The sequence below is a fragment of the Pezoporus flaviventris genome, unplaced genomic scaffold (genome assembly GCF_033815535.1).
Source record: "Pezoporus flaviventris isolate CSIRO_AGI_PZ_B2104156 unplaced genomic scaffold, CSIRO_AGI_Pfla_v1 ptg000045l, whole genome shotgun sequence".
Classification (NCBI taxonomy): Eukaryota; Metazoa; Chordata; class Aves; order Psittaciformes; family Psittacidae; genus Pezoporus; species Pezoporus flaviventris.
The window spans coordinates 7174803-7191899 of NW_026892593.1; the positions used below are offsets into that span (position 1 = coordinate 7174803).

Genomic DNA, 17097 nt, shown 5'->3' on the forward strand with positions numbered 1-17097 from the left:
ACAAAACAGAACCAAGGAGGTTACTAAGACAAAAGTGATACATATTAAAGAAAGTTTGTGCAAGTGGTATCTCCTAAGAGATCTGTCATCATGAGCTCAGCTTGTTGACATCTACCCTCTGTACCCTTAGAAGCACTTCAGCAAACAAGTAACAATCATGCTGAAAGTATCAGTATTATTTCAATACAATTTGATAACATTCCTATTCATCCAGCGTGTTTATTATGTTATAGTCTTCTCAGTTACCTACACATTGGTTGTTTACATTATTCTAAAGAACCTTACTTTAAGGAAAGTGAAAATCAATTTCAAACACTACAAATTAATTTAGAATGCTAAGGCTTTGAAAAATTGCCCTATGAGACCAGTATCACTGCTACACTGTTATTTACCCTGTTACCACTCTTCCACTGGACTCTTTTCCTTCACTGACTTACCATTACTTGCTGCCATCACATCCTATTTCTCACACCACTGATTCCTTAATATTTTACTTTTTCAGTGAAGTACCCTAGCATAGAAGATATCCTGATTGTTGCTTCTGCTCAACACGCTTCTAACAGACTGTTAATTAATAAAGAAAATGCAGCAATGTTGAACCACAGAAGAAACTACTATGAACATGACAGTAGTATCCTCACTAATACAGAATCACATCATGCAATCTAGTTTCCTGGACATGTTCAGATACCAAACAAGTATTTGAGTCATGTTTTTGTAATAAAAATGCTCTGAAAGTTATTTCTGTCTTCCTCAAGAAGATGAAACTGATCAGGTCATGACTCATTGATAATTATACCGCATCTCTTCCTTTCCAATCTTGAAGCTTACTTGGAACATTTTGACCTAAGCAGACAGTATACTTCTGCAGATACTTCTAAGCTTTCTATTTATATGGGAGCAGAACTCCTCAAAAGATGACACTTCCTTTAGCTACTACTTACAAGATGAGGAGAATTTTGTCTGTCACACAGTACTTACTAAGCAGCAGAGTCATTAAGCTGGTATTCTCTAGACCTGTTAAAGCAAGCTTGAACTCCACTATCTTTCCACAGTCTCTTGATGACTCCAGCAAGCTCTGAAGTCATAAATCCTTCTTCTGCTGCTCCAGCTAACACAAAGAGTTGACGAGCATCATCCTTTAGGATGTAAACAGAAAGTGGAGACACAAACACTGAGAAATATAACAAGTATTATCACTTAAGAAATACATTCAGCACATTAATTATTCTCTTAACCTGGTAAATGTGAATGTAACCAAACAAAAAAAACTTGAAGGAAAACAATTGGGTTTAGTGCTCTACATAGGGTATTAATTCCCACATTTTTCAACAGAAAGACAATAAATTTAATTTCTCATTAGCTGATAAAGCTTCTGATCTGTTTATAACTGGAATTAAGCTTTTATAAACAGAAGTAGTAACATTTTGTGCTTAAGTCTAAAGTAACCTTATTTGCTTACCAAATATCACAAACTGAACAGAACGGTTACAATGCACACTAGAACATTCAGTAATGCAGATGTATACTGATTGACTGAAGAAAACACATTATTCACTTAAGTTTCAAAAACCGACTTTGTCTAAAAGTAACAAATGACCATTTTTTTTAACAAATCTTGCATCAGGAAACAGAAAATTACTTTTTAAAACCTTTCTAGATAAATCAGTTACAAATATCCATTACTGTAATTGTTCTACAAAGATGCAGTTTTCTCAGTAATGCAATACCAAGGAAACGTTAAGATTTTTGAAAGAGCAAATGCTGGATTTGAAGACTACATATAAGGGCTGCCTTTGAGAGTGAGGCTAATGGAGTACAGGATGTCAATTAATCAGTTTCCTTTAACAGAATTTGACCGGTTGGCTACCTTCATCCAATTCTGAGTGAGGAAGGAAACTTTAAAATGTTAGCTCTGTAAGGCACTGGAAAAAAGAAGATAGCACATGGTAGGGGAAAGTGAGCCATACACATTAGCACTCTATTGTGGATAGCTACCTGACCTTGGTTATTAGTTCTACATGACCTAATGTCAAGGTATGTCAGCCAGAAAAATCAGCGTATCTGTGGCTTGTAACTACTCCCACAGCACATACTGTTTGTCCAATGATTACGAGAACACATGACACTGGAAAGCGGTAAGGAGAAAAGAGACTTGGGCACATCAGCCAGGAACTGAAAGTATTTCAGTAAAGAGGAGGATTTTAGAAAGCAACATGTCAGGTTATTCTCATAAACAGTAAGTGAAAAATACAGAGGCAAATTTGTAGAAAAATCCAGTTCTGTCACCTTTGCTGTTCAAACAATAGTCTGGTGGGGAAAACCAAACCAAATATTTCAGGCTAAGCACAGGAAGTAGTGATTGTTCTAAAGATACCATCTGCTGTAAACTTAAATAATCAAAGATCAGGAGAGCGAAATTGTTTACAAATGGATTCAGTAACACTGATATTCACAGCCTGAAAACAAAAAGCTTACATACAGTCAGTCAACTCAAGGCAAACTTGAAGAGATTTTTATATATACATATACATATGTAGTTATACATATGATATACATATACATATATCAGATATCTGATATATATCATTCTATGATATAGCTGAAAGTCTTTTGAAAGCTAGAGTAGTTACAAATCTAAAACCAAGCATTTGTCAAACAAATTAACAGAATACTAGTTACTGTACATGCACAGGACAAATTGTGGACAACTGAAAATTCAATGGGTTGCACTAATAATTATATAAAAAAAGCCCAGAGCAGTAAAGATCAAAGGGCTGGATAGTCAGATCTCACAGAATGTCACGTGAGCAATATGCCTGCACAAAAGAAACCTGAATGACAATTCTGCTTCTGAGTACTGTTTGTGGATGCAAATACCAAGGACCTAAAACTCACAGAAGGCAGCAGATCTTGAAGAAGAGCCAATATATTAAGATACATGATGGAAACAGCTTAGTTTTCTAAGTCAATTTTGTCATGAATGATTACACCATTTTATACCTAACATGGTCTGACTTTTCAAACACTCCAAATTTACTCTGTTTCAAACAGCTCTCAAATGGGACGAGGTGAGGGAGGTGAAGGGTGGTGGTGGATCAAGAAAACCAATTTCAGCCCAAATATTAACATACAAAGTGGTCTCTATTACCCCTAAGTATGAACAGTACTACAAGACACAAGTTCATATGCACTGATCCAAGTCCTATTTTCATTATTAATGAATGCTAGATACTTTCTTTTAATTATACTGGAATGGGGTAGCTTTCTCCCTGCATATCATCATTTTTATACCAGATTTCATAAATAAGATTACATAAAGAAACTAATTTAACCATCTCTAGCTCATTACAGCAAATTTCACATTCAGAAAATAGTCTTTATTCCTTTCAAGTACATTCACTAATTGTCTCTCAAAACAGAGTTTCTACTTCAGTACTGAAACATCCTGTAGGACAAAAGAAAATGTACCAATCTTGAGATGGACCATTACTGAAGCTGCTGGTGTAATCTGTGCTCTCTTGATTCAAGAGCTTTAAAAAAGAAAACGTTAAACTCACTGCTTTACCTTCAGTCTTATGACAGAATTAAGAGTGTATGACTTTCCAAACAAACTCAGCCCATTTAGAATAAAACCCTCAGAAATGTACGGAAAGAAGTCTGAATGTAATGGTTTTCATCAGGAATTGCAATTCTGAGTTTGTTTTTCTGGTTCGTTTCTTTTTCCTCAAAATAAAAAGGATAAAATTGTAACAAAATAACATTTAAACAGCTACATTATAATAATCAAGGAGTATACATACTTTTTTTTTTTAAGCAAGACTGATGTGTAACTCATGCTCTGAATTCCTTTTTCCATTTCTGACACTACAATTGATGCTCCACAGCAGTGTTGCTCTGAAAAAAGAATTTGGACCACCAAGCCCTGCCTAAGTGCAAACGGATGGACAGCTATTTTAAGATTAGCCCTGACAAGTTTGCCTCATCATTTACATAGCTCTCTGAAGTTGAGAAACTCAAGATGACTTCAAATTGATATCATGCATAAAATAGCCCTCAAAATCTTCTTGTTCGTCATTTTATCTGCTAACACCGTTTTCTCTTTCTATGTATTTAGCAACGTAAGTCTACCATCTGCCTCTTTCCAACATTAACTGCCAGACTCCCGAGAGGACTTCATTGCACAAATACTGACGTAACATGCAATAAGATACTGCTGCTGCCCTAGAAAACTTTAGTCTTAAGGAACGACACCAGCAAACACGAGAATAATGTACAGACGGATAGCCAATGAAAACAAAGCTTCTATTAGTGTTTACAACTGAAGAGGTGTCACGTAGAATTAGATTAAATTTAGACTTCATATACAATTTTATGACCCACTTTACGTAAACTTACGAATGTTTGTCTTCTTTTAACAACCATACATAATGCATTTCACAAAGTCACTGAAGATATACACTAGTATTATAGTGCTAGGCTAGTTCCCACTTCAGAAAGTGAGCATTCCATATTCCAACATTAATTTCTATGCAGAGAAAATGAAAATACACATCCTGAACTAAGTTTCAGTGCAATTCAGACTAATAGCTTTGATGATGAATTTCAGCACTGTGGCACAGAGTGTATTCCTGCAACCAGAGGATATGCAAAACCACTTAAGCTCAGCATTTTAAAGAGATTCAGAGCATCTAACCTCCCCACCAGACATGGACGTAATCAGGGTCACCACAAGTAAAATTATAGGGTTAGGACTGGAGAAAGAGTAAGCCTTAAAAGAATCAATTATACAGACTGCCTTAATAGCTGGAATGGCAAACAGACTCAGAGGCTTGTGCGTGGAACATTAGATGAAATAAGATGGAGAAGGAGCAGAAAAGCTTAGAAAAGGTCTATTCCTTGGGGGAAAGCATCAATCCTTAACATGATATAAAAAACTGGGATACCAGCAGCAGAGTTATGCCCGTGTAAAATACAGTCCTCCACACCGGAGATTAGTATGAAACAGGATTAAGCTCAGAGGCTGAAAATGTTTCAGGCATTGCTGTGCCTATCACCTAATAGAGAAATGCAGACAGCAGGTAGATACCTACCTATTTAAGCTGTTTTAAAGCAACATGAAGATGTCTAACTGAAATACTTACAGAACATAATAGGCCACAAGTCCATACAAGTAAAGAGACCTAAGCGCATAGTTTAATGTTTTTCAAAACCTCCCTAAGACTCAGTTCTCCAAATTTAGGTAGAATTTGGAGAATTGTATCTAAACAAACAGCTGTTGTGAATGAGCCCAGTGTTGACTGCTGTGTAGGTCACCTTGACATGTAAAGGCCAATGACATTTAGTTTTCAATGAAACTTTTTAGCCTATAAAGATTTTTGGATATCTTGAGATTTTTTTTGGGAAACACTAAGAGACAAAAATTGAAAATGAATGGATATTTCAGCTGTGTATCTGTGTGCGTACTTCAATACTTACAGCCCTGCCTGGATCACCAAAGTCTATCTTCAACCTCCCCATTGCTCTAATGATAGCAATAATGGACTGAATGGTGTTACTGTAGACAACAGCTTTGTACTGTTTACATTCTTCTTCTGAATAACCAGCTTCATGGATAATCCTATGAAGGGAGAAAAAAACATAAATTCTCTATTCAAATAAACAAAATATTTCTCTAGAATAGTATTTCACCATACTTACTTCATTTGTTTGACAATTGTGCTTTTTCCTGATTCACCAGCTCCTGAAAAGTAAATGTGTGAAAATTGACTAGACTTTTAGTGATCTTTGAAAATACATTTAGTCTCTATACTTAAAATACATAACCAATATAAAAAACGTCAATAATTAAAAGTACATTTGCTAAAAATGAATTTTTAATATCAAAATGTGTCAAGTCAAAATTAAGACACTCTAAGAACAAATCATTCAGTTCTAAAAAGTTTTTGCTTGCCTTTTTACAGACATGAACATATTCTTTACACAGTCTGCCAGGTGTTTCTAATGCAAACAGATATCAACTGTTCAACTTCAAAGGAGTTTAAAGCTCAATTCCTCAAAGAACCTTTTAAATCAACACCTCACCAAAAAACCTCCTTTATAAGTACTTCAAATTGCATTAATGGTCTTCAGTATTGCAAATGAGCAGCTTCAAACTCTCCACGGTTCTAGTCCTTGTGACAATCTTTTGGTCCTTGCAAGAATAAACCAGCTCCTTTTTGTTGGAACAGATTGCAAGGGGTTTGCCAAATGTGCTAATACCATCTTCAATGCTTTAGAAAAGTGATAAAAAAGGCAAACTACGTTAAAATATGAAGCTTACAAAAAAAATTAGCATGTATAAGAGCACATATGACAAAACTGCCATTTTTGCTGCCTCAACCACCTTAGTTTACTTTACCTAGACTTACCTCTGCTTCTTTCTCTGAAAGAACCTTTCAACTCTTAAGAGGTATGATCTAATCCCTTTAAACAGCACACTCCCAGTTTGTGTGTGACTTGTGCTGTATCCTCCCTCCTACATTTCCTCGTTCTCAACATGGTTTTGCAGAAGTGAGAAGTCTATGGTGTTTCCAATGTAAAAGTATCACCAATCGCAATAAAATCAAATAAAAATCTCTTATTCAGAGGCCACTGTGACCACAGGAACCCGCTGATAAAGGCCATATTTATTCATCTTCAAAAACGGGGCAAGAAGGGGAATCTGAAGCATTACGAGAGAGTCAGCCTCACCCCAATCCTCAGACTAAGTATTCAGCAAATACTCTTGGAAGCAATTTCCAGGTACACGATTGAGAATTGCCAGGATGGCTTTATGAAGTGCAAATTGCACCTAACTTGGTAACTTTTTGTGAGGAAACAGCTGGTTTGGGGGATGGAGGACACCAGTGGATGTGATTTACTTTGACTCTAATAAGGCTTTCAATGCCACCTCCCACAGCATTCTAGCACCAAATTTGATAAATATCAACTTCAGGGTGTCTGAAAATCTGCCAGATTTAAAGGCTTGTGGTCAACAGTTTAAAACTTACCTGGAAGCAACTCAAATGAGGCAACCTTCAGGAGACTACACTGGGATATTAGAGCTTAAGACAGAATAGTTAGGGTTGGAAAGGACCTTAAGATCATCTAGTTCCAACCCCCCTGCCATGGGCAGGGACACCTCACACTAAACCATGTCACCCAAGGCTCGGTCCAACCTGGCCTTGAACACAGCCAGGAATGGAGCATTCACAACCTCCCTGGGCAACCCATTCCAGTGCCTCACCACCCATACAGTAAAGAACTTCCTCCTTATATCCAATCTAAACTTCCCCCATTTAAGTTTGAACCTGCTACCCCTTGTCCTATCACTACAGTCCCTAATGAAAAGTCCCTCCCCAGCACTCTTAGAGGCCCCTTCAGATACTGGAAGGCTGCTACGAGGTCTCCAACGCAGCCTTCTCTTTCTCTTCTCCAGGATGAACAGCCCCAACTTTCTCAGCCTATCTTTATACAAGAGGTGCTCCAGTCCCCTGATCATCCTCGTGGCCTCCTCTGGACTTGTTCCAACAGTTCCATGTCCTTTTTATCTTGAGGACACCAGAACTGCACACAATACTCCAAGTGAGGTCTCACGAGAGCAGAGTAGAGGGGCAGGATCACCTCCTTCGACCTGCTGGTCACGCTCCTTTTGATGCAGCCCAGGATACGGTTGGCTTTCTGGGCTGTGAGTGCACACTGAAGCCAGCTCATGTTAAGTTTCTCATCAACCAACACCCCCAAGTGCTTCTCCACAGTGCAGCTCTGAATCTCTTCTCTGCCCAACCTGTAGCTGTGCCTGAGATTGCTCCCACCCAGGTGTCAGACCTTGCACTTGGCATGGTTAAACCTCATGAGGTTCACATCAGCCCACCTCACAAGCGTGTCAAGGTCCCTCTGGATTGCATTCCTTCCCTCCAGCGTATCAACCGAACCACACAGCTTGGTGTCATCGGCAAACTTGCTGAGGGCGCACTCAATCCCACTGTCCATGTCACCAACAAAGATGTTGAACAAGACCGGTCCCAACACCGATCCCTGAGGGACACCACTCGTTACTGGTCTCCAGCTGGACATTGAGCCATTGACCACAACTCAGTGGTCCATATATCAAATTGATGTCTCTCCAATTTAGAGATGAGGATGTCATGCGGGACAGTGTTGAATGCTCTGCCCAATCTTCATCAATGTTCTGAAAGCCAGGATGGCATGCACCCACATCAGGTCTGAAGGTGACATCAGCCTGAGAGGCCAGGAAGTGGTCTCCAACACTGGTCTCCAATGTTGGAGAATAAAGGTGCTATCGAGAGAGTCCTCAAGAACCTAGAGGCCTGAACTGACAGAAATCTGATGACAGTGAACAGAAACAAATGTGAGTTTGTTGTGCAAGTGGCACAGAATAACCCATGCAACAATACACACTTGGGGTTAAGTTAGGAAACAACTTTGCAGAAAACAGCTGTGGGGATCAACAACCTGAACAGTGAGTAGTTAGCCCTTGTGGCAATGAAGGTCAACCACATACAGGGCTGGTGCACTAGGACGAAGTTAACTTTCTTCACAGCAACCCATATGGTTCAGTACTTTGGATCTGCGGCTAAACCAGTGTTAGCAAGATACTAGCGCTGTTACTACTGCTGAAAAGTGCATGCACATTATCAAGGCTTTATCTCTTTTCCACCCTGTCCCCACCCCTAGTGAGAAGGCTGCAGGTTGACAAGAGGATAAGACAACTGACCCAAGCTGACCGAAGTGAAATTCCATACCATATCATGCCATGGTCCGCAGTAAAAGTTCATGGAAAGGAGGAAAGGGGACATTTCTGGTTTTGATATTTGGTATAACTTTTGGAAGGGTGATTATGAAGAGTCTAAAGCACTAGAGCACCCAAGTCTTATGGGGAGTGGCTGAGGGAACTGGAGAAAAGGAGGCTGAGGGAAGACCTTATCACTCTCTACAACTACCTGAAAGGAGGCTGTAGTGAGGTGGGTGTCTCTTCTCCCAAGTAACAAGTGACAGGACAAGAGGAAATGGCCTCAAGTTGTGCCATGGAAGGTTTAGATTGAACATTAGGAAAAATTTCTTCACTGCAAGCACTTGAACATGCTTCTCAGGGAAGCAATTAAGTCACCATCCCTGGATGTATTTAAAGGCATGTAAATGTCATGCTCCCAGACATGGTTTAGCAGTGGACTTGGCAGTCCTGGGCTAACAACTGGACTTTATGATCTTAAAGGTCTTTTCTAACTTAAATGATTCTGTGATGCATTGCATACATGTCAAGGCCCTGCTTTTCAGGAGGTGGCCAAACACGTGCCTCCCATCAAGAAGGAAGGAATTAATTCTTCTCTTTGCTTGCCTGTGTGAGCTTTTGCTTTTCCTATTATAGAATCATAGAATAGTTAGGGTTGGAAAGGACCTTAAGATCATCTAGTTCCAACCCCCTGACATGGGCAGGGACACCTCACACTAGACCATGTCACCCAAGGCTCTATCCAACCTGGCCTTGAACACTGCCAGAGATGGAGCATTCACAACCTCCCTGGGCAACCTATTCCAGTGCCTCACCACCCCAACAGGAAAGAAGTTCCTCCTTATATCCAATCTAAACTTCCCCCATTTAAGTTTGAACCCGTTACCCCTTGTCCTATCACTACAGTCCCTAATGAAGAGTCCCTCCCCAGCATCCCTATAGGCCCCCTTCAGATACTGGAAGGCTGCTACGAGGTCTCCACACAGCCTTCTCTTCTCCAGGCTGAACAGTCATTATCTTGATTCATAGGTCTTTTTGCTTCCTTCTGTTTTCTCCTTATCCTTAGGGAAAGGAGAGTAACCAAGTAGCTCTATGGGTTGTTGGGTTGTTTAGTCTGAATAAACCCTGGCCAACTGCAATGCTGCAGTCAGCAAGTCAAAAGAAGCTGCTATTCCCCAGCAGTTAGCATTCATGATGCTGTATCCGAGTTCCGGGTACTGTTTCCCCCTCCTCAAGCATCCAGTAAATGAGGAATTGATAAAACTATACAAAAACCAGTAGAAGATGTCTTAGTTGATTAGGGAGCTGGTGCACAAGGCATACATAGAAAAACTACACAGAACTGGGCTATGTAATCCTGGAAAGACTACTGGTGCGTGGGGTGGGGCTGTGTGCTGGTGAGGTGGGGTATGTGTCCAATTGCTGTCCTCCCCATAAAACCCACTTAAAACAGCTGAAGACAGAAGCAAAATCTCAGAGGTACACAACAAAAAGAAGCAAGGCGATCAAGAAGCTGCAGCACAAGCAGTTTCACAAAGATATAAGAGGGGACCTATCTGCATGGAAGAGGCTAAGCACTAGAACCAACTGCACACAGAGGAAGCAGAAATACAGCCTTGGAGATCTTCAAGATTTAATTGCACAAGGCTCTGAGCAACCTTATCTATTCTGATGTTAGCCTGGCTTTGAGCCAAGGGTCGAGCTAGATTCCCTCTAAAGGTTCCTTCCAACTTAAAATACTATTTCATACCAGTATAGCAGATTATTTCTATAATTTGTCTATTGTAAAGCAATGTCTTTGGGATAGTCTTCAAACCAAACATGTATCTTCATGACAGGCTCAAGCAAATTCGAAACCAGCTGCCAATAGTTGTCTCACCTCCTCCCCAATACTGCTACTGTGATGTGATGACACTTCTAATGATGACTACTTTCCTTACTCCAACACACAGCAGAATGAGTGTCAGCAGCAACAGGAGCTAGCATGCTGCAGAGTTAACTAGCTAAGAAATAAAGCAGGCCTGTCAACAAAGATTGCTTTATGCCATCTTTAGCTAATGTCCAAGTAAAAGACTTTTTATAAACCTGCAAGTTTCTTCAAAAAGTAGCAATAGTTCTCAGACTCTGAGCTGCCATCAGAGCTCAGTATCAATATATTATTATAAATAGAAAACAAAGACATCAGTACAAAAGTCATTTGTTATTGTGACACCAGAAGCATCTGTAAACCCAGCTAAGACATAATCTGTAAAAACGTAATTATGGACTTAAGCATAAACAGGTGGCAAAAGTTTAAAGATTAGCTTTATTAATGAAATTACTGTAATTTGCTTTGGGTTAATATTTTTATTCAAACAATTTGCAGAAAGTATATACCCCTGCATTTGACAGAAATCTTTAAGAAATATTACATCATTTGATTCATATAACCTCATGAAGTGCTCTTTCTGCTAAAAATTTGCCGTATTTGGCTAACCAAGCATGTCAGCATCAGGGCTAGTCACAGTATCAAAATTTAATTATTTGTAATAATCTTTCTGCTGTTTTTCTGGAGTCAGGTGTGTTTCTCTATGTCATTAGAATTCACATGTAACAAATACCTAGAACTCTCACGAAAGCCATTTCAGTAATATAACCACAAACACATAATAAGTAAGAAAAAAACCTAAGTAATTTTTACGGAGTACCTAACATCAACAGTGAGTTCCTGGAAGGTGCACTCCCCTATTTTATTTAATGGAAAATAGAAACAGCATGCTCAGGTTGGTTTTTTTCTTCAACTGCATGATAAAAAGCCTGCAGCTTGCCCAACAATCTTTGCTTTAGTAAGAAAATTACACCTTACTGTCCCATTCTAAAAGGAGATTCACCCTTTTTGCACTCCTAAATGCAGAACACAGCCAGGTTATCTGATGGATGCACTTGTAAAACTTCCTCCTTTATCTCAGCATGAGTAAGTTGTCCATGGAGCAAAATGAGAACTAATTCTGTTTTAGAAAGTTTTAAACAGGAACACCAGTATCAAGATTTCATGTGACAGCTGCATATAAAATGCCAGAGCTATCTGTACTGTCACAACCAAACCCCACCCAAATTTAGACAGACTTGATTATATATTCCTCAATCATCTAGTAAAGGATGCTATTTATTGCCTACTACTCAAGTGTGATACTTTATTTCAGCTTCACTACTGCCAGTCATTTGAACAGTCTTATTGGCTCAGTTACTATTTATGTCTAGCATAAATATTAATAAAAAGACTACAGTTCTGCTCAGACTAGAAAAATAGCAGTGTGTCAGATCTGAATTTTAAAGAATGGTGGTTATTTTTTGTTTGCTTAGTTTTAAACGACAGGCTAAGCTAACTGTCTGGGGATCACTGACAAAAGAAAGTTTTAATAAGTGATGGGTGTTTTCATTTCTTGCACATTTTGTGCCCTTTTCACACTCCTCAAAGGAAAAAAAAAAAAGAAGCAACGCATCCTATGAAAATCCAATTTAAAACTTTTATTCACACAGTTCAGTAGTAACGTAACTTCGGCTAAGTCTCACACTCTTATTACATCTCCTTGCCAGAAAGCAGGTAGATTCTTATGCTTCATTAGGCAGACTGGTGAAGTGTGGAAGCAAAGCATGTGCAACTTCAGACAATTTAACACAGCAAGCAGCAGAACCGTGTTTTCCCCAAAAATTCTACTATAATCTGAAGGTCTTCTGCCTCAAAGTTTAGTAATCAAGATCTGCCCTCACCTGTCAATAGTTCCACAGCTAGTACTGGTGCTTTTATACCTAGCATATAAACCCAGGCCTATGACTAACCCTGCTGCACCATCCATGGCACAGTTGATTTGAAGCTCAGCTAAATAGTAGGACTACATCTGTATTATAACTTTTAATTTCAAAGCCAACTTTCACCTTTGGAAATAGAAAAATCTAAGCATCTTCATGTTCAAATAACCAAAAGACCATTTAACAGATCAATTTCACATATAGTACTCTGAAGGAACTGAGTTGAGCTAGCAAAGCTCCAATAAATTTTAAGAAACAGGTAAAGCAGTATTTGATTTTCAAAGCTGCTATTTAGCCAGTTACACAAGATCTTACTAAAAAGTACTAAAAAGATAGACTCAGTTGGACTCCATCTTAAGGGTCTGTTCCAACCTAAACGATTCTATGATCCTATGACTCACTACTGTGAAATTGTAACAAACATCATTTTGGACAGAGTCTATATCCTTCTACTTTCCAAATAGAGAGGTCTGTGTTTACAAAGAATAAGTATTTTGCAATTTAATTAAACAGGTCAGCAAAAAAGTTACTTTAACCTCCTCATAGCATCTCATGATTTTTATCCCACACACTGCCTACATAGCAAGCATTCCAGAACTACAAATTTCTAGAACAAATGTTTTCCGCACCCAAGCACAGAAGCTGGTGTTTGTAAACGCTGAGATCCTAATAGCAATATTTCTAACTTGTGAAGGATTTACTACCTACTTGCTGAAGAAGCTAATCAAATACCAACATAAAATGCAATGCACACTTCCAAGTTCACAGGATTCCCCCTTTAGGTGAAACCAACTGTCAAGTACTGCAATTCCCAATAGCACAAATACACTCCATGAAACACAACAAAAAAATTGTAGACTAAATTTCTGGGAAGAAAAAAAAAACAACCACCACAAACAAAACCAACAAAAACAAACCCCTCGAACAGGCTCTGACTTTGAATGACCAACTCAGACAAAGGACAGAACCCACTAAGAGTAGTCTTGTATGCTGTCAGCAGAGAGTTCAAGTGTGGACAAGAGTAACTAATATAAAACTTTCAATGGATGTTTGTCAGCTTTTCAGACTGTTAAATAGGAGACTTACACCAAATTAACATACAAAGACACATGCAAAACTTAAAACACAGATTTGTAAATTGTTGGCTTCATCTACTGTAAAGGCCTTTCCTCACAACAGTCCTATCCAGTCTTCTGTCAGATGTTAGTATTTCCCAGTTGAAGGCAAGGGATGAATGGTGCCTGTTCCTTCAGCTGCTGCTGGTCACAGCACAAGCTAAATATCCCATGATTTTTACTGTTTCTGCCATGGGGCCAGTAATCTTTTACAAAAGCACATGGCAAGCATACAGTTTGGAAGTATAATCTCTTAAATTTAACACCTCATGACACATTAGCAGACATGAGACAAATCAGAATTCAAGCTGCTAATCGTTGTTACTATACTCAAAATACATCAATACTAGTACAAGAAACCCACATTGAAAACTTGTTGCTACACATCCACTAGACAGGCTGGCCACTAAACAAAACATTCCCTGACACCAGCACCTACACTGCTCTACCCTGCAAATTAGTTTTTGTCTTGTGTTCCCACTCTCCCTTTTTGAAGCCACCCAGAAGTTACAGTACTTGTCAACCATCATCCTGTATTCTAATTCTAGGGCAGCTGCTGCCACTGACAAAGTTCATGTTCCTTTTCCCCCTCCCAACCGTTTTCATACAGTTAACCAAAGGTTGACAGTACTCAATTCTTAGAAGGTGTCATTAGTCTTGGACATTAGTCCATAACTACTGGAATTAGAATAGACCTGGAAACTTTGAATGAGTTAAAAAGAAAGCTGTCTGAACACTAAGGTGGAAGAAAATATCTCATGCAGTAACAAAGTGTGAATCCCAGATTACATCACTGGTTGAAACCATAGGAGTGACAGATTCTAAAATTATGACAATGACACAGATAAAAGATCTGGGCTAATTCTCAAGATTTCAGTTGCTGCACACTGACTTAGTTCTCCAGGAGAAGCACCATTTAAACTTGTAAGCTGCTGTCCCTTTTGAAAGTTCCCTATCAAATCAAGAATTAATTACAAAAAGTTATTTATTTCCTAGGTCTTCAGTATTGCTCTTAGTACATGTTTGAAATCAATAGCACATAACAAAATAATTATATATAAATCATTAAATAAAATTGTTAACATTAAACATTACCTCACAGGAGCAATTGCTTATTAACTAATGTTAGTGTCCTGTGTATTTGTTCAGGTCTACACATCCAACAAACTGCTTTGAGTTTTTTAGATATCCAAGTCATTACTATATTAAACACATAAGCAAGGGATAACAACTGTATTAATTAGTTTAGTACTGAAACAAAGTGTCGGTTTATATTCAGTATAAGCTCTGAATTCAATGAATTCTAAAAACAAAGTTTATGGTGAAACAAGCAGAGCACATGCTCTACTTTGCAGAACTTAAGGTAACTTAGGTTTAAGGTAACTTTTATTCACTTCTTTTTAAGTATGAATTAAGTTTCCAGCTATTTTAAATATCCTATTAGTGCCTAGTATCTTTTTATGACAAAAGTCATAAACTTTTTTTTTTAAATCTTTTTGCTTAGAATTTGATGCATGTGATAAGCAGACACCTAATTTTGCCATGTGCAATTTTATGTGCAAAACACTTCACTGCCTGCAGCTTTTGAATACAAATTACAACTCATCAAAACTGTTCTTCTCTATATATTCTGCAATTGTTTGAAATTACTGTTTGTACAACTACTGCTATGTAGTAGGACCTTTTTATCATTACGTGAACCACTTACACCATAACCATGCTATGGACTCAGTATCTCACTATGAAGAGCAAAAGTACAATCCCCCAGAAACTGTGAAACATTCAGAATGAAATTTGGTACCTTGGAATTCAATCTACTTTAAAAACATTTATCTGTTGAAAAAGAAGACCTCTCAAAAAAACCAGTATCATTCCCTTACAATGGGACAGTGCCACTGTACTTTAAAACCTGAAGCATTTCCTTAAATTAAGATGCAGACATAGTTTCATTTATGCAAAGTGCCAAACCCAGCAAGACCATGACAAGCCGAGACTTGAAACTTTGGATATAAATTTATTTCTTATGCCATAAATTAAGGGAATGGATGTGTATTTAGAAATGAAAACCACATAGTAGTCATGCTGGCTGCCTGGTAACTATATGCTATACCACCAGTAGCTAAAATATTTGTGGCTCTAGATTTACCAAACATGTCAATGCTGACAGCAGCTTGTAAGATTAGCAGCTGATTACTTAAATGTCTCAAAGACCAGCCTCCACACTACCATACTCTAAAAGATATGTGAATCTCCTCAAAATTCCAAGTCCAGAAACTTGTCAGTGTCATTAAAAGCAACTAACTGATGTTTTCTTCAAAATTAAAATAAGATTTAAATTTGCTACTTAAAAAAAGAGTGGTTATCTTCTTTCATACATGAGTTTGAGTGGATATTTTATGTGACCACACTACACAACATAAATGCCAAGCGCTCCAACAGTAAGAAGCATCTCCTTTGCTCTTGCAAAGTTTACCAAGACAAGTTACTGTCAATTTCTGCCAACAGGGTACAGCATGCCTCATCCAGATCTCTAAATACACATCCAGTAAACCTCAAGAAATTTACAGTGCCCTGACATTTTTCTTGACAGTGTTGTTAGCCTTCATGAGCTTTTACTGTTCACTGAGCTATAAATATGATGTGCAAAGATGGCAGGTTCAGGGACTGAGAAGCCAGAAAGAACTTCTATTACTAAGCAGACAATCACAAAGATACTTCACTAAAAACTCAAACAATGCTCAAGAGGCATACTTCATGCAGGTGGGGAGATGCAACAAAAGAACGGAGAATTCACACCATATTTTCATCTCAGGCTCCACTTGTAATTCAGAACAACAGTACTGTTGTATCATCTACTATTATGACAGATCTGACTGCCCCTGCTACCTCATATTACTATGTAACTGTCCAAAAAGTTGGTAAAATCAGACAGTAAAGTGCACACATCCTGTCAAAGCAGGAAAAAGATCTCGTGTAGATCCCAAATAATTTTATTCAAAGCTCTACTTGCCATGTAACACCAAGGCATTATTCACAAATAAGACGAATGGGTACCATCAACGTTTAAATGAAGGCAAATGCAGTTATACTAAAGGTGAGCCCATTACTGCAAAAGTAAGGCAATAAGCTTTGGTTCACAAATTCTCAGTCTTCACCCACAACTAACTCAGTGTATTTCATCTTGTAGCTTGAGGACTAAAATCCACAAAAATAAGGAGAATAAGCATACTGGTTTTAACTTAAATTCACTACAGAAGTCTCCACCTCCACCAAAAAATTGTAAGGACTTACAAAGTGACATAGACTAATACGTGAAATAAAAACCTAGCTAACAAAACTGATCCTTTCAAAAGCAAACATTTTCAGAACTCTTAACTCATGAATCTGCTTTCCTGGTTCAGATACGTATATACTCAATCA

The 17097-nt window shown here is 38.3% G+C and overlaps 1 protein-coding gene across 1 annotated transcript in view; it reads right to left on the reverse strand.

Moving 5' to 3' along the window:
* LOC133276492 (guanine nucleotide-binding protein G(i) subunit alpha-1) overlaps positions 1 to 17097 on the reverse strand; it is a 33865-nt gene that overhangs the window by 7250 nt on the left and 9518 nt on the right. Inside the window, exons 2-4 of the mRNA XM_061467342.1 lie at positions 5701 to 5743; positions 5479 to 5620; positions 982 to 1139 (exon numbers count right to left, since the gene is read on the reverse strand). Of these exons, the coding sequence (XP_061323326.1) occupies positions 982 to 1139; positions 5479 to 5620; positions 5701 to 5743 (343 nt within the window). The remainder of the gene's footprint in view (positions 1 to 981; positions 1140 to 5478; positions 5621 to 5700; positions 5744 to 17097) is intronic.